The sequence below is a fragment of the Centruroides vittatus genome, unplaced genomic scaffold (genome assembly GCF_030686945.1).
Source record: "Centruroides vittatus isolate TY-2023 unplaced genomic scaffold, ASM3068694v2 contig_1213, whole genome shotgun sequence".
Lineage (NCBI taxonomy): Eukaryota > Metazoa > Arthropoda > Arachnida > Scorpiones > Buthidae > Centruroides > Centruroides vittatus.
The window spans coordinates 2775935-2802280 of NW_027120776.1; the positions used below are offsets into that span (position 1 = coordinate 2775935).

General features: G+C 31.7%; 1 protein-coding gene across 5 annotated transcripts in view; it reads right to left on the reverse strand.

Moving 5' to 3' along the window:
• The window catches only part of LOC136986541 (eukaryotic translation initiation factor 4 gamma 3-like), a 142502-nt gene extending 120744 nt beyond the window's left edge, over positions 1 to 21758 (reverse strand). For 3 of the 5 annotated variants that reach the window (XM_067284105.1, XM_067284113.1, XM_067284097.1), the window contains exon 1: positions 21603 to 21757. In XM_067284105.1, the coding sequence (XP_067140206.1) occupies positions 21603 to 21667 (65 nt within the window). In that variant the 5' untranslated portion in view covers positions 21668 to 21757. The other 2 variants (XM_067284121.1, XM_067284128.1) reach the window with 2 other exon arrangements.
• Positions 21759 to 26346: the final 4588 nt, after the last annotated feature.

A 26346-nucleotide genomic window follows, 5' to 3' on the forward strand; every position in this document is an offset into this window, starting at 1 on the left:
AATATGAAACTTATTTGTGGCAGGACTTCTGAAAATTCTTTACTTGTCGGAACCTGTAATATCTGGAATAATTGTGCTTATGCTGTCTTAATTTTTTAACTGTCCCCAGTAGCTGCAATAACTGTAACGCCAGGTTGTGCAAATTGGGCAAGGATACAAACAAGTATGAAGTTTTTCTTCATAAACCTAATTATTAAAGCCAAATGAATTGCCGAATTATTGGGCTATAAGCTCGATGCCGCTATTAAAGCAGCCAAGGCAGACAAATCAAGAATACTAGAGAGCAAAAGTAGTACTACAATCTCGAAAACAAACTAGAAATCTTCCAGGCTATGGGTGAAAAAACACATAACATCTGTCTTCTCTTAAATGCATTAAACACGATTCCACTCATATCATTTGAATCAGAAAGAACATTCTCAGTAGCAGGACTTTTCATTATTGAAATAAGAATCAGATTGAGTGATTGGAGTATTGACCATCTCTGTTTTTAAAATCTTATTATAAAAATTTACAATATATTTTGGATTATGTTTTATTTAAAAAAAAAAATTACCTTTTAAGTTAGAAGTTTGATCTAAGTTCTTTTTTTTTAAATTTTTGACTCAATTCAAAGCATTTGTTTTTTGTTGTCTGTTGTTGTATGCAGTTTCCAGCAAATTTTAATAAATTTTTTCTATTTGTGAAAATTTCTACGTAATTCAAAGGTAATTTTTAATATATATCTTACACTGCATTATTAATATGATTTGGGAGGTTGCGGAACGTATTAAATTTAAAAAATGAAAAATAATTATATTTGATTTCATGATATTTTCTATATCTTAAAAATAATTCTATCCTGGGATTTCCCGAGATCCCAGAAAACAGTTTACTTTTATCCCGGAATCCCAGGACAAGCAAGAGACTGGGAAATGAGAAACCCTAGTGCAGATAAACCAGATGACCATGGTCATTTTGGGTTAAAAATAATGAATGTGAAAGATATGTATAAAAAAAAAATATTATGCAAAAGTGAACTAATCATAAGAAAAAACACTTATTGTCCAGGGAGACTGCACATGAAAATAACGACTTCTATGCCCATTGTTGGTCTGGCCAACCCAAAATGGGCATAGAAAAAAAAAAAAGCCCTTTTAGTTTCCACAGGGAATAAAGTCATCTCTGCATTAGTCACTTGCTCAAGTATACTTTAGATTAAAAGTACAGTCAAACCTGTTTTTATGCGGGGGATAGGGACCGCATTAAAAAAAACGCATTAAAAAAAAAAAAAAAAAAAAAAATCGCACGAAACTTCACGAGGGGCTATAAAAAATAGTTTTCGCAACACAATTAAAAAAATATTTTTTTATGCGGTGAATGGGACCGCATAAAAAAAGTCTCACATAGAAAATAACTCAAAACCGTACGAAATAGAATTTATTGACAACAGATGTCAGCACTTGACTGCATCGTCTGATCTATCGTCTGTTTTACATATTTTTGTCCAGGTGGTGTTTTGTTGACTTAAAAAGTAAATAATTTCATTTTTCGCATATTCATGCAATAATATTACTATAATAAGTGCATTTATGCTATAATAAGTTTATTTAGCTATGATAAGTCAACGTGAGACATGACGAATCACACGAGACTAGTCGCCAACTATACCGCACAAATAAAAAAAAAAAAATCGCACCAAAAAAACCGCATAAATTAAAAATTCGCATTAAAAAAAATCGCACATAAAAAGAGCGCATAAAAACAGGTTTGACTGTATTACAGTATTTACACACTCAGTACATTCACAGCAAAGCTTCTAATAATTAAGAATAGTAGTATATTCACTTACAGGTTCTCCTCAGAAAATTCAAAATCTTAGCTAATTGGGGCTTGGATAATCAGGATTCTACTATACCTAAATTATATAAATTTACAAAAAGTAACTCAAATTATTATTTATAAAGTACTAACACAGCTTACTTTTATTTTTTTTTATATAAAATATTTTAATTTATGCACCATCATATTTCAGATCTCACAATGATGTCTCTAAACTTGTACTAAAAGAAATCAAAACAAAAACGAGAAAAACACTGGCGTGGAATTTTAATGTAAAGCAGCCACGTGCGATTTTTTCGAAGTAAGAATTCATGTGATCCAGTAACTGACTTATTAGTCCATTAAACTATCAGGTCATTGCAACTAGACTGAATACCCATTAATCATCATTTGTAATTTTTTTGGCATTAATGTAACACGTTTATACTGTACTTCGATAATTTGAAAATCATCAAAATTTAGTGTGTCAAAACTGATTCTATTATTATACAGTGCATTCGGTACTTAATAATAGCTGAAGTCGGCAACTAGTAATATTTTCAAATTCTGTATTTTATAATGGAATGCTGTTAGAATAAAACTCTTGACTAGAACTATACAGTTTAGTTGATTCAGCTCTCAAAATTGCCTTTTTAAAAACTTACAACAAATGAAAAGGAAACAGGAACAGACGCTACCTAGTAGGAACATTATCTCGAAACTGAAAAGTATCAAAATATATTTCTGTGATGGCCACATTTTTAAGTTTTTTGACAAGACTAGTTATTTGATATCCCTTTTTTCACTAGAGTTTTTGTTCTAGTTAAGTTTTTTCATTCTTATTGTATCCTAACTGTGAATTTTGTGTTTTTTATCATCAGGATATCTTTTATAGTACTCTGTAATACATAAAACAATTATAATAAATTTTACAAAAATTTGAAGTTTTTATATAAAATTTCAATTTATACATGATGAATTTAACTGAAAATATGCAAAGAATTTTCAACAGGTAATGTCATAGATTTTTCTAGTTTCATTTGTCACTGGCAAATTTATGTTAATAAATTGAGATGTTGAAAACAATATCTTATAGAATTCTTTAGATGCTTTTATTTTCAACATTCATTTCCTTTATTATTATTATTCTTTCATAATAATAAGTTTATCAAGACTATTTTCATAAAAATTAATTAAATATAAATCGAGTTAAGAGCCCAAAGGAATTTTAAATCAGAAAAATACTTCGAATACAATCGTGTTTACTACAATCACGAATATTGTTAGTCATTTGACATTATCAGAATTAACAAGTTCCAAAACATATGTTTTACAACTGTATTTTAACTAAACTATAACTGAATTCTGATTACAAGAGATTATCTTCGGTAAATAGGCATTTTTAAATAGTTTTTTCGTGTTATCTCAATTTATAGTTGATAACAACTGATCTTGCTTGCTTTAGTAGTTAAAATTGCTGTCGCATACTAGAGTTACATGCTAACTGGTTGTTGAAAATGATACTGTAAAACATTATCAGAAAAAATAGATTTAACTTTGTTAAGATGCCTGTATGGATGGATCTTAAACTTTGTCTACAAGAGATGTTAGCATAGTTGCTCATATCATTCTTATAAGATATTAATGACTGGAGTGCTACAGATACTAAATGCATATTAATATTATAAAATTCTTAATAAAATCATGGCATCAGTTCACACTTTGGTTCTGTACTCTATTTCAAAAGAATAAAACAACAAGGAAGCACTATACATTCCAAATCACATTATTCCAATTGGAAATTTAAAAAAAAAAATCTCATAGCATGTTTCTATTGGCCTCTAATGTATAATTATAAATTTTTATATAATTATTTAAAACAGTGTGTTCAAATTTAGGAATAAATGTATTCTGAGTAGCAGTTCTATGAAGGCACTGTAGGAACATATTGTGATCATCTCTAACCTGTGAGAAATGCAACCAACATACAAACAAACCAGGATTTTATGTAACAATACGTAAACCTCAATAATTAAATTTGGCTTCTCTTAATTTGACAAATCAACCTTTTAATAATTTTTCTCAAAATAAAAGTTTGGACTTTGTATAAAACTTAATTACCAAAATTATAACACTGTGCTTTCTTAGAGCTTACTCTTAAAATCCAAACACTTTTTGAACATTGTTGGTTCTTCGAGACATTAAATGTCCCAAAACTGAAAATATCAACAGCAAAGAAACCCCAAAAACACATTATATGGATTAATATGAAGCTAAAAATAGTAATATTTGACAGATATAATCATTCACTTTTATAATCACTTGAATGGGATTTTTCGGATAAATAAACCCAAATGTTATGTCCTTCGAATCCGACATTCACCCGAGTTCAAGAGTTACTCTGAGTAATTCTTGAACTTAGGTGAATGTCAGATTTGAAGAACATAACATTTCAGTTTATTCATCCAAAAAACCCCTTTTAAGTGATTATAAAAATGAATTTGCATTATATTATAGAATACTCAACAGTTAAATTAAGCATTTAAACATGTAAGCTGCTTGGAGTATGTTACAAAATTAAATTGGAATCATTTTACATAATACACAATAGAATTATTATTACTTGATCAGAAAGTAGAATGTTTTTAATAGAAATTCTGAAATAGAAAAGTAGTAGTAAGTTATTGTTATCCAGTTAAAATGAAAACTTAACTTACATCACAAAACCTTCATAATGCCAGTAAAAAATTTAATATAGCACAGAAAATATCTTTGACACATTTTTAATCATAACAACATTAGCTTCAGGTTGTAATTGAAATTTCAATCACAAACTGATGTCTTTGATGCATTCCGATTTAGAACACTGACTGACCTGAAGATGATCCATTTGCGATTCAAATGTCTCAGATGTTTTGTGCTATATTAAATTTTTATTGGAGTTAAAGATTTTGTGTTTTGATAAATAAAATCACTGATTATCCTAAAATCTTCAAAATTCTTGAAAATATTATTGCAACTCTTAAACTCACTACAATTCTAATTCTAAAATCATGGCATTCAAAGTTCTAATGTGACTGGCATTACAGGAGGAGAAAATTGAGAAAATAACAAACCAAACTTGATCAACTTTTTAAAAGTACAGTACATGACTTAATTTCACACTTTCTTTTCATTTTATATGCTGTTCAAATATATTATACATACAGTAGACCCTCCATAACACGGTAGATATGTTCCGTGTTATATGAATCCGTGTTGTACGAGTCACTTAAATACATGAACCAATCACAGCCCGGCATGTGTGCAGTTTAGGGGTTACAACTGTTTGAAAGGTTTTCTTCCATAAAATTAAATCGATTCTAGACTAGTTTCACTCAACATTTCCAAATCACGTATAATTTTGTGGGAATAATCCATATAAACTATGTAATAAACAAAAAATTGTAGGATTACTTACAGAGTGCGCACCGTTCGACGACGCCATTGCTTAAGCTTGTTTTTGTTGCAGAGTGGCTCGTCGAACGACGGGAGCGTGTTTCCCGATAAGTTATTTTTCTGCGAAAAATTTGCCAAACTTTGGAGACATCATTAATAAAAATATAATTTTTATAGCCATTGAATAATGTTTTTTAGTAGGTCCGGTGCTCGTTCAAACTCGACAGTTTGTACAATATCCGCTATTGGTCCAGATTCGATTAATCCTGTTGTGATACGAGTCGGCGATGATGTTTTACTGTGTTATACAAGTCTCTTTTAGCGTGTTATATGAACACAATCACAACTTTTTTGCTGTGTTATACAAACCCGTGTTATAGGGGGGGTCTACTGTATAGTAAATTGAAACTTCTCTATTAAGAATTACACACACACAAATTCACCTGTATAACATTAACTTGGGCTGCACCATACTTTTGTGGAAACTATATTCATTTGGAAAGAAACTTAAAAACAGATTTCATTTGTACATTTTTCTCAGTTTCCTTGAAAAATGCATAAATGGGGGTTTGACTGTATATATAGGAAGTCCTTGTTACTTTGAACTGGGATAGTTTGTAATCCTGTTAGTTCGTAACTGTACTTTTGTCCCAGCTGGGAATGTACAAATTTGATTGTTAAGAAATTCAGTTAGTTTGAAATACAGCTACTTTAAAACTCGAAGTGAAACTTCTGTCTAAACCGTGTGATGCGCATGTTAATTTGTTCATTTATATTGAAGTGCCTCCATATTATAAGAGAACAATAAACCGATAACTCTAATCTGGTCAATATGACTTTGCTTTTACATTAACACATTTTCAAATGTCATCTTACCCATGACTACTCCTTTATTCCTCCTCTTATCTGATAAAATTCGGCTGGTTTTCGGGATTGCAAGATTGGGCTGCAAGTAGTAGATTGAGATATTTGTAGGTCTCTAGGCTACTACATTTGGGTGACTTACTATTTTTTGGACCACTTTAAAAATAATTTGGGCTACATTTCAAGGAATTCTGCTTTATTTTTTATAAAATCTATCTGGCAACCTGTAAGGTTGTCACCTGACAAGTGCTGTTTACCTGTAGTTTATATTATTATTAATTAATAAAAATAGCATTCCGTATACATAGCAGTATACCATTTGTTTAATAAATTTCATCAGTTACATGGAAATTGACATTGTACAGAAATACGTAAATCTCTGATAATTCGAAACTCGATAGTTTGAAGTCGCAATTATTTCGTCCATTGAATTTCAAACTAACGAGGATTTCCTGTACCAGGTCTCCTTACCAAAAATAAGAAACAAAGCTTTTTCTATCCACTCTTGGGCCTATCATGCTATAGTGTTATTGTCGGTTCTCTAACATTTTAAGAGAAAGTCAACTATCATCTGATAATCATTACTAAAATAATCATTATACTGGTAACTATGTGAATCTATCAGTATTCTATTGATGAGTTTAACATTTCCTCCTTCTGACAGAATTTCAGAGACTATTTGGTTTAAGTAAGACAGATTTCCTAATGTTATTTCAAATTGTTACCTATTCAACTCTTGTCTGGCTTGTTTTTTCTATTGTTGCTTGAACCTACATCTTACAGAATTCATATCATTGTCTTTTTGAAAAAACAGTAAACAATCAATGCCAGCTTCACGACCAAAACAAATCAAATTTGACACATTCTGATGTTTCAGTAAGTATGACTGTTGTTGCTACAAATCTATTTGCTTCTGTTTTCTACATTTATCAATATTTCAACCTATTCGTCAACTACAAATAATTTCAAGCAAGCTAAAATAAAACGAACTTCAAAAGTTCGCTTTTGAAATCATTCTATCTTTATAGTTTACCTAATTTCATACTAAATAATACAAAATTAACCCCAACCTGGAAAACAAAAATGGTTGTAGCAGTCAAAATATTTCATCTATGTCTTCTTATAATCTACACATCACTATATTACAAATAAGTCAAACTAAATATTTTGTATTGCTGATTAATACTTTTACATTTCATTTCTTTCTTCAAAACATGTTTGATACCTAATTAATATTACATTTCCAATTTTGTATTGTTAGCTATATCGCACTTGAAAGAATGACGTCTGAAACTAATTGCAATGTAAGTCATTTTATCAGTTAACGGAAAAATGCAACCACCAGAAATATTAAAATCATCGTGCCTATTTGCTAAGAATGGCATCAGTATAGAATCACCGAGAATATATATAATCCATGTTCTATATTAAATATGATATAACATTATCTCAAATCAATGTAAAGAAACAAACAGAAATAATATAATGAAAATTATCACAGTACACTATTTGAACGAAATTCGTCTGGTGTTTGGTTTGACCTTTCAGTTCAACACAGGACAAGATCCATAGAACATGACAGTCCAGTTGGCAATTCTGGCTATTACAGATAGGTTAGTTATATCGATTATCTGAGAATAGGTAGCTACTTGCTGAAGACATTAATCAAACAGAGGAAGAGAGAGTGCATAGCACCCATGCATTTTTAATCTAAGAATTCCGTTTAACATAGTTATTTGTGTGTCAGTTGCATCAGTTTTAAGTCAATCATATAGCCAACCATGCAGCTCTCTTTAGCATCTTGCACATTAAGCAAGCAGGTCTACTACTACAAAATGTAGACAGGATGTTAATTAAAAAGCCTCCGATTTTTCTTTATTATGTGAATATAAAATCATACTAATTATTTTTTTTATCGGTAGGTGTAATAAAAAAAAAAAACAATTGCACTGTGCACCTGCAATACTGAATACAAAAATAGGGATTGTGGTGTTTCTTACTGTCAATGGTGAGGGAGAAAAACCTTTACAAGCTTTTAAGCTAGAATTTATAATATTAATCCAACTGCAAGGACAATTTATGTAATTTATTCTTCATTATTTTTATACAACTTTAAACCCCAAATATATAAAATATCTACCAATTAAATATATATAAATACTAAGCAAAGTTATTGCCATAAAAAGTTAAAACTAAAAAAACTGAAATATAAAAAAAGGTATTCAAAAAAAATATTTGACAATGATCAGTTAACAATCGTACAATTAGCTGATTAACAATGAATAATTGAGATTGTATAATCAACTTGATAATACTCCCATCCTTATATTATACAAAAAATATTTTTTGTAAAATAAAAAGACAAAGAACCAGAAATACATCAACTAAATTATTAAAAATTATAATTTAATTATTCAAAACTGAAAATATATAGAAATATTAATCTGTTTTTTCATTCTTATATAAAAAAATGGTGCACTTCCTGCCAAGATTTTTATTTAAAACAACAATAAAAATAAGTGTTTGCTAAGTTCCTTTAGTACTTCATCCGAAAAAACAAAATTAAAGACATATACTTAGAAAAAAAAACCAATTTGGTATATTATTAAATTAACTATAAAAATTTAGTTCATTAATTATATATTTGACAAAATAAATATAAATAATAGGTTTTATGAAGGAAAACGGCACTTCTCCAAATTGAATGGGGAAAGATTTGCTGATTTTTTTTTAAGTGACTAACATTGTGTTAGTCACTTTGATATATTTAAAATGAATGTTAATGTTACTGTCTTAGGTCAAGCTGTCTGTAGATTTTATCTATTCGTTCATATATGTATATCCTGTAATTTATAAGAAACTTAGGAGGAGGAATATAACAAAGATTATTTCCCTATTGTGAAACTTTATACAAACTACAAAAAAAAAAGCTGAATTAATTACCAATTTCTTTACAGATATAAGGATTTTTCTTTTTGTTTATATATAATTATGAAAAGAATTTGGAAAGAGATTACTTCTACAAACAACTATTTCTTACATAATACAAGTTCAGTGAAATTTTACTAATGGACACTGTAATATATATTTTATAAACATTTATAATTAATATTTATGTACAAATTAATAAAAATTGACAATAGGTAAAATATTAAACTATACATTCTTTCCAATTGCACAACTCCATTTAATTCTGATAAAAGACAAATTGAGGATTTAAAGGACTCCTTGGACATGACAGAAGATTAATACATCACTATTAAACTGTACAGTACATCTATCTTTTCACTATAATAATTTTATTCTTTTTTAGAAAATTATAACATTTATACTGTTAAAGTACATTAATATAGTCCATTTTATAATAATATATATATTTTTATAAAATCAAATTAATCTATATTTGTCATATGATCATCTAGTAAAATCTTATAATTTAGCTTAAAATTGTACATATATTGCAGCTCATTGTAATGAGTTATATAACGAAACAATGTTTCGGAATAAATTAAAAACACATTTAATTGACGAAGCCTTACTTATCACTACATAAACATTTTTGAAGCCTTGAAGCTTCATCCTCAATACCTCATTTAAAAAAATTATTCAAAAGAAAACAAACAGTTTAAAGTGTTCTTTGAAACTAAGACAACAAATTACAACAGCTGACAATTACATAAAATCATTTAATTATACTTTTAATAAATAAAAAAGTTATAAAATTCTTTTGTACTTAAAAATAAAGCATTTATTTACATATAAATTATGTTGAAAAGTCCCAAATTTCCAATCACAGACTTAAATCATAAAAGAAACTATGCAAATAATAATTTAAGATATTTTTCCCTTTCAATTTATTTGTTAAGAACAAAGAAACTAAGTAAAGCTTTTCTGAATAAATGCATTATGATGAATTCAAAATTTCTCACTTCATTTGATTATTGTATAGAATAAAATTCAACATTAATTTATTAAATATTTTATTTACATGTAAATATTTAATAAATTAATGAGACTAAATAAATTAGCTCAGCTCTCACAGACATTAATTTCTGAAATCAATGTATATGAGAGCTGATCAAAAATTAACGAGACTGATACTCCCAAGTGTAACAAGATTGGTTCATTTGTATATGGCAGGGATGGTGAACCTATAGCACATAAGAGAAATCATATGATTTCTGTCTTTTCAATCATCCTTTCTGTTTATCACCTGATCATCTTTTTTTTCAATCAGATTTTTTACATTTATTCGAATTAAAGCGTATTCGTTTAATTTCTTAAAATATCATTATTCGAAGTCTAGGACATTGGCATGCATTAACATCTTTAAAGCTAAGTATGCTTACAATATGGCACGCGGACTCAAAAAAGGTTCGCCATCCCTGGTATATGGCAACGTAACACAGACAATCTACTGAAGGAGATGCATTATAAGGGAAACTGGCTCCTATTTAAGTGTTACAAACATGAAGACGAAAAACTCCACATGGCCAACCTGTTTGAAGATGTAAACCCACAACCAATTACCAGTGTTCAGTGGTTTCATCTATTCAGCTACTGGTGGGCCAGTGTAACATGAAGCCCAAGAACAATTTTTTTTTTTATTTTGCAGAAGGAAGCTTTGTCATGAGTTGTAACAAAAAACTTGAGAGAAAGTGCTATGTCTGTCTGGTTCCAGTGTGTCACATGATTTAATTTACTCTTCACTGAAAAAAAACCTACAAGAAACAATTAATTGTTTGAAACTGAAGCATTGTTGAAACAGGGCTATGCAATTAAACTGTGTATACGTGTAAGGAAATCAAGATCGGAAACGTGTAGCATGTTATGCCAGGCTTTGAGATGTAATAACAACATAGCCAAGTGTTACTCCCTCGCATACAGAATTCAATGAAGGGAAAGTGTTAAAGATCATTCACATAACTTCAAACATCAGTACGACAACTAACGTGACTGCAGCCATCATCTACGAAGACCATAGAACATCATTACAACAACTGTAAAAAGATTTTAGGCATTTCCTATAGAAGCATGCAAGCAATCATAAGTACACATTTAAAACTTATTCATATTTCACTTTGATTCCAAAACTGTTGATGCAGCATCAAATAGGTGTGCACACAGAGCTAAATGCCAGTCTTTGCATACAAGATGAAAATGTTCTGAAAACCACAATTCCAGCAGATGAGGCATAACTGTAACATTATGATCCTGCCACAAAACAGTGAATAGACAAACATTTGTTTGCCTCTAAAGATGATAAAAACTATTAAGTCAGCAAATAAGCTAATGACTATTGTGTTCTTTGATCATGAAGGAATTGTTCACCAGCATGCAGTGGAATATAGTAACATCAAACAGGCACTGGCTTCACCCCATCCTCTCTACAGTCCCGATCTTCCCCCATGTGACTTCTAGCTTTTTCCAGAACAAGAAACCATTACACAACCATTATCCATCATCAAACAAGCCGCATAAGTGATTTTGAAAAACCATACAAAGAATGGCCTTGGCCTTATACATGTCTTCCATAAGTGAGTGGCAATGCTGAGACAAATGTCAAGTGCAGAAGAGAATATCTTGAAGAAAAAAACATGTAAATGACAATAATTAAAACCAATTTTTCATTTCTGCACAGACTTCATATATATATATATTTGTAGAACAGGAAATTGAGTAATTTGACCACCTATTTAGCCCCTGGGCAAAATGTTAAAAACAAGATTAATAAATACTATTGTAAATTATTAGCACTGTATTTTAAATTTAAACTGAGAATGGCCAAACAAGTAATTTGGCTGAAATGCATTTTGTAAAAAAAGCAGAGTCAATGGAAAATAACAACATGCTGAATATAAACAACATGCTGAATAAACACATGCTGAATAAACAACATGCTGAATATAAACATTTTCATTTATTTAGGTCTCAGTGGCCAGTGGCAGATAGAGAAATAGAGGTCATTATCTGTCATCTCATCTGCATTAATTCAGTCAATCAAATAATTTAAAAAGTTGTCCAAATTGTGAAATGTCCCGAGGCCAATCATGGCTCCAACTCATTCACAGAGAGACACCAAAGACATTCTTTGTCTTGAGATCAAACTGAACAGAGTGACGACGACTTCAAGCTCAATCAGCAGGTCAATACATTATTTAAATCTTTTTTTCAATCTAAAAATAAAAATAATTTGTAAAATCTGGCAAATAGCGAGAGAAAAGTAAATCAGATCATATTGTCATGTTCAAATGAACCTTCCAAAATAATAATTAAATATTAATATAATTGAAAAAGAAATCTTTATATACCATGTTTATAAAAATCCAGCAACAAGTTGCTTAACTTTTCCAGCAACATTTAAAAATGCTTATGTGGTGCCATCTGTTATGATAGTTAAAAATATAAATAAATAGTTTTTAATAATAAAATACCATAAAATGGCAAAAAGCTTAATTTTGAGGGCAGAGATGGGTTTTATAAAAAACTGTAAATGCTAATAACAAATAAAATAGTCATTAAGTCCGACCCTACTGGAGATACACACGACCATTATCTTCTTACCCCTCAACATTTAACCACCAAAATTTAATAGCATCAATCCCCCTACTACACAAACCTCCCTGCAAAATTTCAGAAACTTTTGACAAAAAGCACAGGAGTTATTAAACTTCAAAGAGGGTGAACGAAATCATGCCCCACATACACACTAACATTCATACATACAGAAAAAAACCGCAGAATTTTTTCGCATTTCGACATTTCAAGGTCCCAAGTCCAAATATGTAAACTCTAGGGGGGGTGATTTAAAGCAAATAAAATAAAACTTCAAATTACAGATATACCTCGAGTTACATCATTTGTCAAAAAAGTATATGGAAAAATAAAAATCAAATTTAAGTCATTTTATTCGACTTTACATCCATCCGTCACAAATACTGAAGTCATAATATCATTAGAAAAGCGTTGAAAGCACAAAATCATATTAAAATATGTACATTTACAGTAAATGTTAAGATAATCGTCATAAATCCCAGAGAACGAAACACAAAAACGTCTGTGTTTCTGTGTTGTCTTATTTAGCGGTCTTTAAGTGCTCATTATTGGCATTTTCCACCGTAGTTTTAACTTACGTCTTAACCACATAAGTAAATTCGACTTACATTGTTTTTCGACTTACATCACCTCTCCTGGAACCAATTACAGACGTAAGGCAAAGCATACCTGTATATTGTAATATAAAACCACTTCTTGCCCAATAATATAATATGCATATTAGTTATAATTATATCTTATTTAAAATTATGGTCTCATCATACATATGAGACTATTATACTATTTAGACCATTTTATTTACTTATCCCAAAATGCTTAGCCCTCTTCAGTTGGATATAGGTCTAAAACATAGAAAATTGTTTTGAAACAATACAGAAAATTATCATCATACATATAAACACATTTAAATGATTGACAGCCAGTTAAAATATGGCATTTACAACTATTAAAAGCACATAAGAATTTGCTGCCAATCACACGTAACATAACTAAATCATTGATATATGTAAAAATCATGACAACATATCACTTTAGGTATACAATACACGATAAAATAAGGGCCACAACATCTAAAATGGTCTTCCCTTATAAGTGTATTATAACTCACAACATTTCATAATCCTGAGTTATAGTATATTCATGGATTTTTTGTTTTTGGTGTTCTCCTATACACTGCTAATCCTTTAAATGTTTTTGTATGTTAATGTTATATTTCTGTACTGTTTCAAAACAATTTCTTGTGTTTTAGACCTATATCCAACTGAAGAGGGCTAAGTAATGATGGCAGAAATGCATTTTGGAATATGAAAATAAAACAGTCTAAATAGTATAATAGTCTCATATGTATGATAAGTTCAATTCTAAATAAGATATAGTATAACATACATATATAATCAGATTGTTATTTGTACATACACACGTTCCATAATCATCTTGGAATTAACATGTACGCACACAATGTCAAATTAAATTGGATTTATATTTAAATGAAATTTTTGACTATCATGCAGGTATTAAGAGAGCTCCTTTTTATAATCACACTCATCACAAGTTTGACCACAAGGGGATAGCCAGATGGGTCCAACTTATCCAGGACACACCACCCTTGAAAAATTCTTGACACTGCTAGCCAACACCAATCTCGGGTCCCTCAAAAGTAAGCTAATGCCTTAACTATCTTAGCTATTCAGCCTTTTCTATTTTGAAGAGATAAAAACAATTATATGAACAACAACAACAAAAACAATATATAAAACTAAACAAAACAACTGTGCAATCTACCAAAACATCACAAATAAAAATTTAGTTTTAAGTAATTCTACATATCATTACAGTCTAGAATAAAGTCAAGAAAACAGTAACCTTCTTAGTCTTAAAAAAACAAGCATCATTTACATATTTTCAAGAGTTCATGTACTTGTGATAATTACACTTTTCTATAAAAAACATAGATAAAAGATTTTTGTTTTCAAATTCATATGAAATAAAGTTCATTCATTCTTTCAGATGTAATGTTTTGGAAGTTTTGAACAATGTTAGCAAAGAATTTGATTTTTATGTCCCTATCGTTAACAGAAATAAATTTGTTAGTATATCATTGTTGATGTATTAAGCTATGTTGCCGGCAGCTTAATTTCAAAAGATGAAAGATACAAACCATTGAAAATTCTAAGATCTTGTTCTTTTATTACTCGAGAAGAGAAGGGAAAAAATTATAAGCTAAGTCAACTATGTTATTTTGTTTATACATTATATTCTAATTCCAATATTAACATACAGAAAACAATTCACTACTTGAACAAACAATTGCTTCCTACAAAATTCTCTTATCAAATACATTTCCGAATTTTTTAATTCAAATAGCGTTTAGTTTTAGGAAAGGGCAAAACCACTATAGTAGCAGAAAATTCGGAAATTTTAAGACAGATTACATTGAGATTTATCTAAAAAAACCTGCACAGACATTGAACAGATCATAGACAATAATGTCAAGTTAAGAACTTCTAATATAGCTAATATTGATGCTCAGTTATGTCTACAAAATTGTTAATGTTTCAATCCAACAAATGTTCTGTCCGGTTTCCATATATTCATGAGAATTTAATACACAGAAACCAAATGGTACAGTACATTCTTTTCTTAAATAAGAATACACCACTAGAATAACAAAATTTTATATAATTCCACATAAACCTGGGATAATTTACATTTTTAAGATTGCCATTTGTCTGGGCTTCATTACTTAAAATATGCAAATTTCTATCTAATTATCCAATTTCTGTCCCTGAACTAAATCAAATTAAACACAAGTTTGAATCACCATTGTCAAGATTAGCACTGTTTTAATCTGTTTAGTTGGCACTGGATACTACAACAGACATTTGGCATTTATGTACACTTTATCATAAATTTATCAGAAGCTTTTAGTATTTTATCTCCAAGGCATCTACTATCAGTCCCAGACTGGAAATGGAAAAGGATTTTTAAAAAACTAAAGTTGTTTGTATGATATTCATCACTTAAAGTTTTAAACAAACAAAATTACTGTTTCACTTCAGTAAACACTGGTATAAAAGCTACATAAAATATAATACTTGAAGGGCATAAGAATAGTATATCACAAAAATTCATCCTCAGGAAATCAGTATCTATAATGATGCCAATCTACAAGATATATGAAGACCAAATGTAGAGAAAAATGAAATAAATGTGTAACCTTTTTGTAACTTTAGGCAATGGATTTGTTACATTCAACTATGCCCCATTATTACAGACCTTCCCGATGACTTTTCTTTATCTTTCGATTTCGATAAAGTAACGAGACTTTTTTGTTATAATCTTATATCCTGGTTTATTTTATCGACTTCTAGTAAATACTTAACTTAAAATAAATAGCTTTTAATTATTAAGGAGTCGAAAGTTTTTAAGTTTTTGTGTGTTTAAATTAAAAAAGTTAAAGTCAATAACTTAAAAGTTAGCAACCACATAATTGATTTTTTCAGGCTGTATTTTCATTTCTAAATGTAGACGTTTTGTTCGTATTCTGGAACTTATATTCATGGAACCTTTAGCAAACCTGAGGGAAAACCAGAGTATAAATGCACTTGACCATTTAAAATATATTGGACGATTCAATCTTTGTATTACAGTGATTCCACACTTTGTTTCACAATCCACATTGAACACACTTTGTTCTCTCAATGAATTTATGTAATATAAAAAATTTATCAAGTACTTAAAATTGTTTATCCTTGAGTGTCATACTCATTATTGGGATTTGGAAAATTTATATCCAGTTACATAAATAATTACTGATTTTTTTTTAGTCTCTACAAATTAAAAACAAGTATATTAAGGAAAACTATTTCACAAAAATCTGTTATATTTTATTAAAAACAAATAACTGTGTATATTAGGATCCTACAAAAAAAACTTTCAATCTAAATATATAAAATTACATGTCCCGACTGACCGATTCATCATCGCCCAGAGAAAACCGCTGAACCTAAAGGGGTAAAAAATTTGGTACACAGTTCGGATATGTTACGAAAATGCACACTAAGAAGGGATTTTTCAAAATTTCCCCCCACGAGGGAAGGATTAAGGCTTAACATGAAGAACGGCTTCTACTATTTTAGATGCAATTTTTCATTTTTCATTGAGTTTTGTATTTATTGAGTACTTGGATATATTAAATTGATAACACTTCAGACATTGTTATAAATATTTTTATATATTTTGATTTTTTAACTAAATGTTCGAACCGTTTTAAATTCAAATTTGTTATTGCATATTGGTTCGATTACAGAATGATTGTAAACGTTTCATAAAATTGATCAGGTTGAAAACATTCATTTGAAGCAGTGAAATGATTCTCAGCAATAAGAGCTGTGTGTTGTATAACAATTACTATGGTTGTTGAAGATTACTTTTCACAGTAATAACTTAATTTCCAAACGTGCAATATTTACCAAATCATCCAAATTGTTTACCCAAGAACGCCGGGCACATTTGCTAGTACAATGTAAAATCAAACAGAAAATTTAATTATGCTACTGCACTTCCTTGGACCACGTTTAATAATATTTGGAGGCATTGCAAATTTTTAGCATAAACATGTGATACATCCTTTATGCTAAACATTGGACTTGTACATGGCAACGACGTATATATAGTTATCAGATGATCGTGAAATTTAACCATCCTGAAAGGTTCTTCACAATACATATTATAGAAGCTCTTCAATTTAGTACAAAGTTAACCACTCAGCAGTGAGGGACGTATATATACGTCGAGGGCGATCATGTGGCAGTGGTGAGGGACGTATATATACGTTAAATTCTTTTGAGGGTATCACCAAAATCTAGCCAAAAACTACCGCAAAAAAAAATTCACATAAAAAATGAATTATGTAACAATAAAAAAAGACTTTTCTTTACTAGACATAACTGTTTACAAATACTTTTTCTAAAACAGAAATGAGAAAAATTGCGTGAAAAAATACTTTAAAAATTTTTCGGATATATTCTCCACTACTAAGGGATAGAACCATACCTGACTCTCCCACTGATGAAAGGTTAAGAGCCTTCATTTGGTTAAAATATTGGAAAATTTTTGAAACACAAAAAGTCAATGGTGCAATAGCCGTAAAACTTTGCAGGAATGATGCCAAGGACATTTCCTTAATGACAGTGTTTTGATTTTGGTCTCAGTTCCTTATTTGTAGGCTTTAATATGAAAAGTTATATTTGGAAAAATGCATATTGTGAATAGCTTACTGTTCAACACATTCTCTCAAGCTGTAATAAAGCTCTCTTAAAAAAGAGCATAGAATTCTACATTAGAATTATGAACTTTAAAATTGATTTCTCTGATTAAAGCAAAAAATTCAGTTCTTACAAACCACATTTGTAGGATAAAAGGTCGAATTTGCACTTCAAAATGAAAACAGAAGCATGAGTAACTTTGTCAATTTCATTTCTCTCTCCTACTTTCTCATGCTAAATCATTTGCGCCCTCAAATGTTCCGACCAGAATTTCTTTAGTTATTCCCCATTTTCGATTTCCTTCTACTCTTTTGCAAGTATACTGTCTTCAGTAATTCCTCCTCATTCATTCATTCATCATGGACCAACCATCATAAAGCAGACTTACTCGCCTTTTATATGACATTTGTTACACACCACATTCTTCCATGATATCCTCATTCCTCATATAGTTCCACTTTATCGCTCCTTATATTCTGTCAAATATCTCATTTCATATGCAGTGACATGATTCCTCTCTTCTGCCATACCTTATCTCAGTATAGAAATAAACACTTCTGTACATTGTTATTCCGACGTCTCTTGATATACACTTGTTTCTCGCAAATTTATCGTAGTGCCTATAATTTATGCTCCAGTATTTGCTCTACATTTCTCTGTTAGATTTAGAGATTAGAATATAGCTTGTAAACAGAAATTGTAGACATTCTTCATCTTTTGACCACTTTAGTTGATTGTAATGTGTATTTATAAAAATATTTTTCCCCAATAGCAGAACAGTGTTAACTGAATTCACATTTACTCCCTCACTGAAAAACAACAGTTTTCTCCCCACACAAAAGGTATAATTGTCTACAGACATTTCCTTTATACTGTAAAATAAATAAATAATAAATAAAGTCATTATCATTCAAGTAACCTATGTTAATTATTTCCCATCATATATTTGTATACTCAATATTTTTGTACAGAATTTAACTTACAAAACAAGACTGTGGAGTCAAAGTTAGTCAAAAGCAATTCTTGAGTTGCTGGAGTTTAAATTGGAATCCGTAAAATGAACCAATTCTTAACTTGAAAAGCTTACGGTTCAAAATAGTCTGAAGATTTCCATCGGCAAAAAATAAAATGCCTTGTTTGTTGTCTGCATTCAGTCAATACAGAAGTATATATTTTTAAAAAATTAATTTTTGAAGACAGTCCATTGAAGTAGGAATCGCCATTTATTCTATTTCAAAAATACGCAATATATTTATTAATATATATCCTATATTGATATATAAATAAAGGAGTCGGAGTTGAAATCTAAGGTACCGTATACTATAAAATCATTGTAATCAGGGCTGCGTAAATGTTTTGACTAAGTGATAAAATGGAACCATAATTTAAATTAGAGACTATATGTATGTACTGTACATGCACAACAAGTCAAGTTTTAAGTAAAAAAGATTACAGATAAATCATAAGTACAGGATATAATTTAATCTATAGATAAACTTCTCACACAGTAATTAAAAGAATAAAATGACATAAAATCTAAAAAAATTATAAAAATGGCTATTTCAAAGGGTTATAAGAAACAAATGCAGTTTCAAATAAATAAAAATTAAATTTATGAATTATATTTTTACATAATTTATAAATAAAAATCAATTACAATGTAAATGTATTTTACAGATAATTTTATAATAATAATAATAAAAATTCAGTTTTACTATTTAAGAACATTTGAATAACTATTTAAATTTCATTTTGTAAAATATCGAGAGAAAATTTCAAGTAAATCACAAAAATGTGCGCGCGGATATTCATTCATAATTACAGACTTTATTTATATCATCTAACAATGATAAATAATCCATATTTATTTAACATAAACCGATATTGACTTTAACCAACCAACCAATAACTCACTCCACATTAATAGTGATTAGCTGTAATTTAAGTTTAACAATGATCAGTCAGCCACAGATGTAGAATTAATTCTCTTATAATGATAAAATAGATGGAAAAAAAAAAATGTAATTATTTCCATTATTCATTGATATAATTGTATTTAAATAAATTTTAAGTCACAAAAAACTCATTTTTTAAGTCATTCCTACTGGACTATAAAAATGGGGGCATGGAAGTAAAGTATTTTCCATTATAATAGAACAATGCAAAACATTTGAATGATTGATATGTACATAATTAAACACTTTTTTAATTAAAAATATACATGTACATAGAGTAAGAAATTCATGTTTTGTGATGGCAATTAAGTTTTACAGGTACTATACAACATATTGTACATACACCTGTACTAAATCAGGTGTATCACACCAGTGGTGCATTCAAAGGGGATCCAAGGGGCCTGGTACCCTCCAAAGAAAAAAAAAGAACACTAGAAATTTACCAATCTTTTCCTAATTAAAATTCTTTGTATTTATATTGTGTCTTCTATTTCTACACTACTTATAAATTAGCAGCCAAATAACACAAGAATTTTATTGAATTCTGCATTAAAAATGTTTTTATCCATTCGACCCGGTCCCCAAGATCAAATCCCGAGCACGCCACCACATCACGCACTTTACGGAAATAAACAAGCGTAATACAGATCAAGTAGCCAGGTTGCAATTTCAACCTCCCGATGGTGATTAAATAAGTTTTACAGTTACTATACAACATATTGTACTGTACATACAACTGTACTAAATCAGGTGTATCACACACTTTATGGAACATAAATAAGTTTAATCTAAACTTCTTGAATTGTAAACAAGGAAAGAATCAGTTACACATTTGTAGCCAGGATGCAATTTCGACCCGTAAAGTAAGACTGTTCTTAAAAGTGTACTAATCACACACTCCACGATTACGATTCTCAGATTTGGTTACATATTTACAGGGTTGAATTGCAGCACAAATACAAGGTACATTTTACAGGTGCTACACAACATATTGTACATACAAGTGTACTAAATCAGGTGTATTGCACACTTCATGGACATAAGTGTCAATTAGTCCTCAGATTCAGTTACACATTTGTACCTGTGCTGCAATTCAACCCCATAAGAAACATTTTACAACATACTGTACGTACAAGTGTACTAAATCAGGTGTATTGCACACTTTACAAACACAAGTAAGTGTCGATTATGGTCCTCAGACTCTGTTACACATTTGTATCTGCACTGCAACTCAACCCAGTAAGGTATGTTTTACAGGTACTACACAACATATTGTAGGTACAAGTGTACCGAATCAGGTGTATTACACACTTCACGAACGTAAATGAAATGTAGACGAAGCTTCTCAGATTGTTAATACGGGACTTGTGCTTCGTTTTCAATCCCCATGGCTATCTATAAGCGGTGTGTTGATAATTAAAAGGCCACACACAACGTCTACCGTGCCTATACCGAACACGCAATAACGCCTATGCAGTATCTCCGACTCGATTGCTAACTCTTAACGTTATCCGGCGCCGAAATCGTTTAAAAAAACCGACGGGCACGTACAGGTGTTTTCTGAGAATTTCTGTACCAAGAACAACCTGCGAAGCGAAAATACGTCTGACGTGTTCGACCCGTTAGGCCTAATCTCTTAAGCCTAGCAGCAGTTAAACTTAAAAATGGCTAATTATTAATTATCTCGCGTTTGTTCTTACTTTGATCGGTTGGAAAAGGATACTTATTTTGTCCTCTTTGTTGTCGTAGGTTAGAAGGAACTTGTTTCGACTTGGTCAGAGTGCTCATCGCAAAGCAGAATGTCTCAATCACACATTTAGGGTTCGAGGCCCTGATATATGGACAAACTACCGATGCCGTCGGCGCCACCAACGTTTCGCCGAAATATAGCCAAAAGTGACTTAATTATTTTTATAAACTGGACGGATTTTAATACTTTTTCCGTGGTAATTATTTTTTTATTTTTTAAATAATCTCTAATGTAATTATTAAGTTAGAAATGGAGTGAGAAAGGTGAACGAAGTTGTTGGGCGCTTATCACACTCGTAATAAATTAAATGATAATTTCGGCTCGTGCGGTTCCGTTCCCCGAATACTGGTGAATACTGGTGAGGGATTGAGTCCGATATTTCCGAACTGACCATCCCCAAAAAATTACTAAACTTTTTTGACTCGTCCGAATTCTATCCCAAGTCTCCCGGAGCGGTAGACTGCCACCTTAACTCCTCGGCCATCCAGATCTCAAATTAACAACTACTGTGTTCTTAAAGAGAATTGGCAAAAGACTAATTGTGCGACAATTTTATATATTTTCTATTTAAATTGTTTTGTGATTAATATCTTATTTTCATTTTAAAACAATCATATTCATGCACGATCGCCGGACGGCCGAACGGTCAAAGTGACAGCCTACCACCACTCTGAGGGACCCGGGTTCGAATTTATACTGGAAAAAAACGAAAAATCCCCAGAAATCTTCCGGATATGTCGGGCCCCGTCCCTCACCACCCGGCCGCCCCATTGTGGGCTTGGCCGAACCATAATGGGCTTGCTAAAAGAGGCCTTCTTAATGCCCACAGGGCGATTGAATAAGCGCGAATGTATTTTGGATTTAATACAAAGTTGTATTATAAGAATAAAATTTTAATACTCAATAATATCTCATTTTTCTCTTGTCTCCGAAGAATTATCATCAGCTTTCGATTTTTAGATTCACGAGTAAGGAAATGCAAGACACAGACAGCCAAGGATGGTGCCTCCCGGGAGGAATTTTTAGTGGGAAATTTTTTGATTTATCTAAATTACGTAGCGAATCGCAATATTTATATTCGTGTCCGGACTATATCGACGAGTAACTCTTAGACATAAAAACTATTATAATTAATGACGATCCGAACAAAGACGTACTAAAGGAATTATATGATTTAATATCATTAATTTTTACGGTACCATCCACCAGTGGGTCTGCTGAGCGCAGTTTTTCGACCACGAAGCAAATTCATACACTGGGCAGGAACACTGGCCCAGTCGGATAAAAAATTGTGGTCGCAAGCGTTGCTTTCGATTGAAAACGCTTTCAAATACGTTGATGGAGTCGACGACCGGCGACTTTTACAATAAAGTAATTAATGACTTTGCGGAAAAAATCGCCGAATAGAGTTAGTTTATAAAAAGTTAAAAAAAAACAATTTTTCTATTATTGTTTGTATTTTATCAATTTGTATTGTGTGTATTATTTGTATTTTGGAACTAAAATTAATAAATTGTTTATTTTTGTCATTTCCAGTATTTGTTTAAAACTTTTACGGAAATATGAGGTACCAAACAGGTCCGAACCGTCACGAAAGACGCAAAAAAACGGTTTAGATAAAAATTTATTAGTTTAAAAAAAAATAGGTAAAAGTCGTTTGTAGTCGGACACCCATTGTTTATATCAAACTGCCAGGCAGAAACCGTAAATCGCGGAAGGAAGTCGTCCTATGATCGGTGGAAGATCGAATTCGTCTTCGATTTTGACTTTTCTCCCGCTTCAGGTAACCCCGGGTTTCTTTATGCGGCGAGGGTGTAGCAAAATGACGTCACGAACAGTGTTGGCCAATTAGAAACCAGTTTCAGTGTGTTCGCTATAAAGCGCTTCTCGAGCGCTGCGTAAAGGAACGCGGCCTAAGAGTCTCGATACGTTTAGTAACCAGGGACCGACCACTCGGGAAGTGTGATTGAGGGAGAACGACCAATCGAAATGAACAAAAGAAAGAACGGAGATCGATATAATCCCCGACAATCGAGGACACCTGGCACTCGGTTAACATTCCGAATAACCAAAACGCCGTGTGTCAACGCGCAAAAAACAGTTTCTCGTTTATTGTGACACTTCGGACTTAGTCCGAAGTGACTAAGTCCGAAAGACGAAGCCTCCCCGTGCCTTACAGACTCGTCAGCGCCACTGTCCCGGGGCCACCTTCGATCGACGATCTAAAAACTACATCTACGCCCAGGACGTCCGTACGGCTAATTGTCCTAAAGCAAACTATTTTGTACATAGTGTATGTTTATTTTATGTTAAAATAAACGGTTTTTGTCAGATACTTGTCGTCTTTGTCTCTTCCGCCACCACGCACGTACGAATGGACCCTAGACCATCACTGACACACAATTAACTGATTTCCCCTGGAAGTCGGCTTCTTACAGAAACACTGCTTCCCTCTCATCAAATGTCACGGCACGCCCTTTAACTGGTGAATCAAAATCGCACTTAAATAATGGGAGGTCTAGGTAGACCCCACTCAGTTTATTTCCTTATAACGTATCTAAATACAATTTTAACTAAACGTAAGGTTACATTATGGTGGAAAAATGCACAATCTGTTAAAATTAAACTCAGCAATCTTTGCAGAGTGGTCCACTTGTATGTTCTAAACATACGAATGGATCATGCTTCACACATCGATTTTTAGTTTTCAGATCACGTTGACGAGGGCAGAACTTGCACTGACTTTTTCCTGACACTTCTTTCTGCTTCTGTTGCTTCTTGTTCATTAATTTTGTAGATAATTGCCTTCAACTTTCATAGAACGATATTCAGAATTTCACGTCTAGATATGTGTTCCTATATCAGAGACACCCATGTTTATCCTCCGTGGCTGCTTTCTTCCTGTTGCCCTGTAGTACATGATAACTGCGCTATTAACACCTGTAATGTCTAACATAGCAAAGAGCCATCGGCCATCTTCGAATACGCCTAAAAGTTGAATATGTGCTGCATAACTGATTCAGTGAATCAACCCCTCCTTTGGTGACATTATAATTCATAATCGTATCAGGTTTTCCGCTTCGATCGATCATTTGGTCATGATGCATTGTCGATAGCGGATTTATTGCTTTGTTCTTTTTCGGGACATAAGAACGTATGGTCATGTCCGCAGTGTGACCAAAGACAATAGCAACAAGTGGTTGACGAGGACTGTACACTCAGAAGGAACTCGTGGTTAGAATATACCACAAGTTCCTTGTAAGCGCAAGTAAGATATTCATGCTTGAGCTTTTCAGCTAGTTCTACTGATGTCTAGAGTGATATTTCTATTAGTGTCCTTCACTGGGCCAATCAATTGAAGAACATAAGCTGTAGGAACTGAAAATTGTCTCTGTCTTTTATCGAATTCCTCTTTGCCAACATTCACTGTTAGATATACAACGCGATGCAATTTTTGTGCCTAAATAATATAGTACATATGACCACTACATCTCGAAGTAGTTTCCACGTGCATAAAAGACGGCCAAAGAGTGTCCTGTACCAAACATCTCTTGGAAAGGGAGTGACGTCGTGTCCCCAGAGTGTTTATATGTATGACGAAGAGTGATTGATTGACAATTTAACCAGATTAGTCTTCTTTAAACTGATAAGGAGTATTGTTCGGCTTTTTACAACCTGCCCTTCTCCCCTATTCCTATTTTCAGGCAGTCTTTGGGTCTTTGGGGATTGTAAAAATGTCCGTTAATGGAGGTTTCGCTGTACTTTTTTCGAATTTTCCGGCGGTTTTCACGCTATTTACGAAGTACAGTCTGTCCAATCCACTTAGGCGATGGACTAGTTTACTGACCATTGGCATGGATAAAGGTGCATGTGTGACTGGTCAGCATAGTTCAATAATATACCCCTCTATCCCTAAGGTTTGTCAATCAGATGCCAACTGATTCATGCTATACCACATCCATGCGAATGATTAGTAAAGTAGTTTAACGCATAAGAGGTGCCTTTCTGGGTTAGTCAGACTGTAATCAGGTGGCTAATACGTCTTTCCAGGTATTGTTCGAAGATATAACGCCACTTCACTTCTGTGTTTAGTGAAATTTCTGTGTTCAGTGGTGTGTTAAAAAGGGAAACTGCCTGGGGCCCCACGAACAGGAGGCCCCAAACCAATTATTTACGAGAAAATACTTACACAAAAGAAAATAAAAACCCCGAAGAAAACTGTACACACTGTACACTGTACACGGGGCACCCTGATACAAATTTGCCTGAAGCTACAACGCGCTATTGTTTGTGTTTCGGACCATACAAAAATTTTCCATAGATATATTGTTTCATTTTCTACAGAATTATGCAAATTACGCTGACGAATGCGCGCAAATTTTATGGCCGGATAGCGAAGGCAGTGAAGAAATCATTTTTCCATTGGAGGCCATCTTGCCATTGCCTGATCTTCAGAAATTTTCACGGTCGGGTTGATCCGAATATATTGGTGTCAACTTAACCATGGGCTTTATTTTTGGCCTAACCTACACTGTAACAATTACAGTATAACTTCCGAATAGCGGACATCATAGGAACTGAGAGGTTCGTTCTCTATTTAGAGGTGTCCGTTACTAGGAAGTGTATGTTAGCGGCTATATTGTATTTTAACGCAGTCATCATATAGTGTACCATATATACAAAACATCTGATCGGAAATAATGTGAAAAAAGCCAGC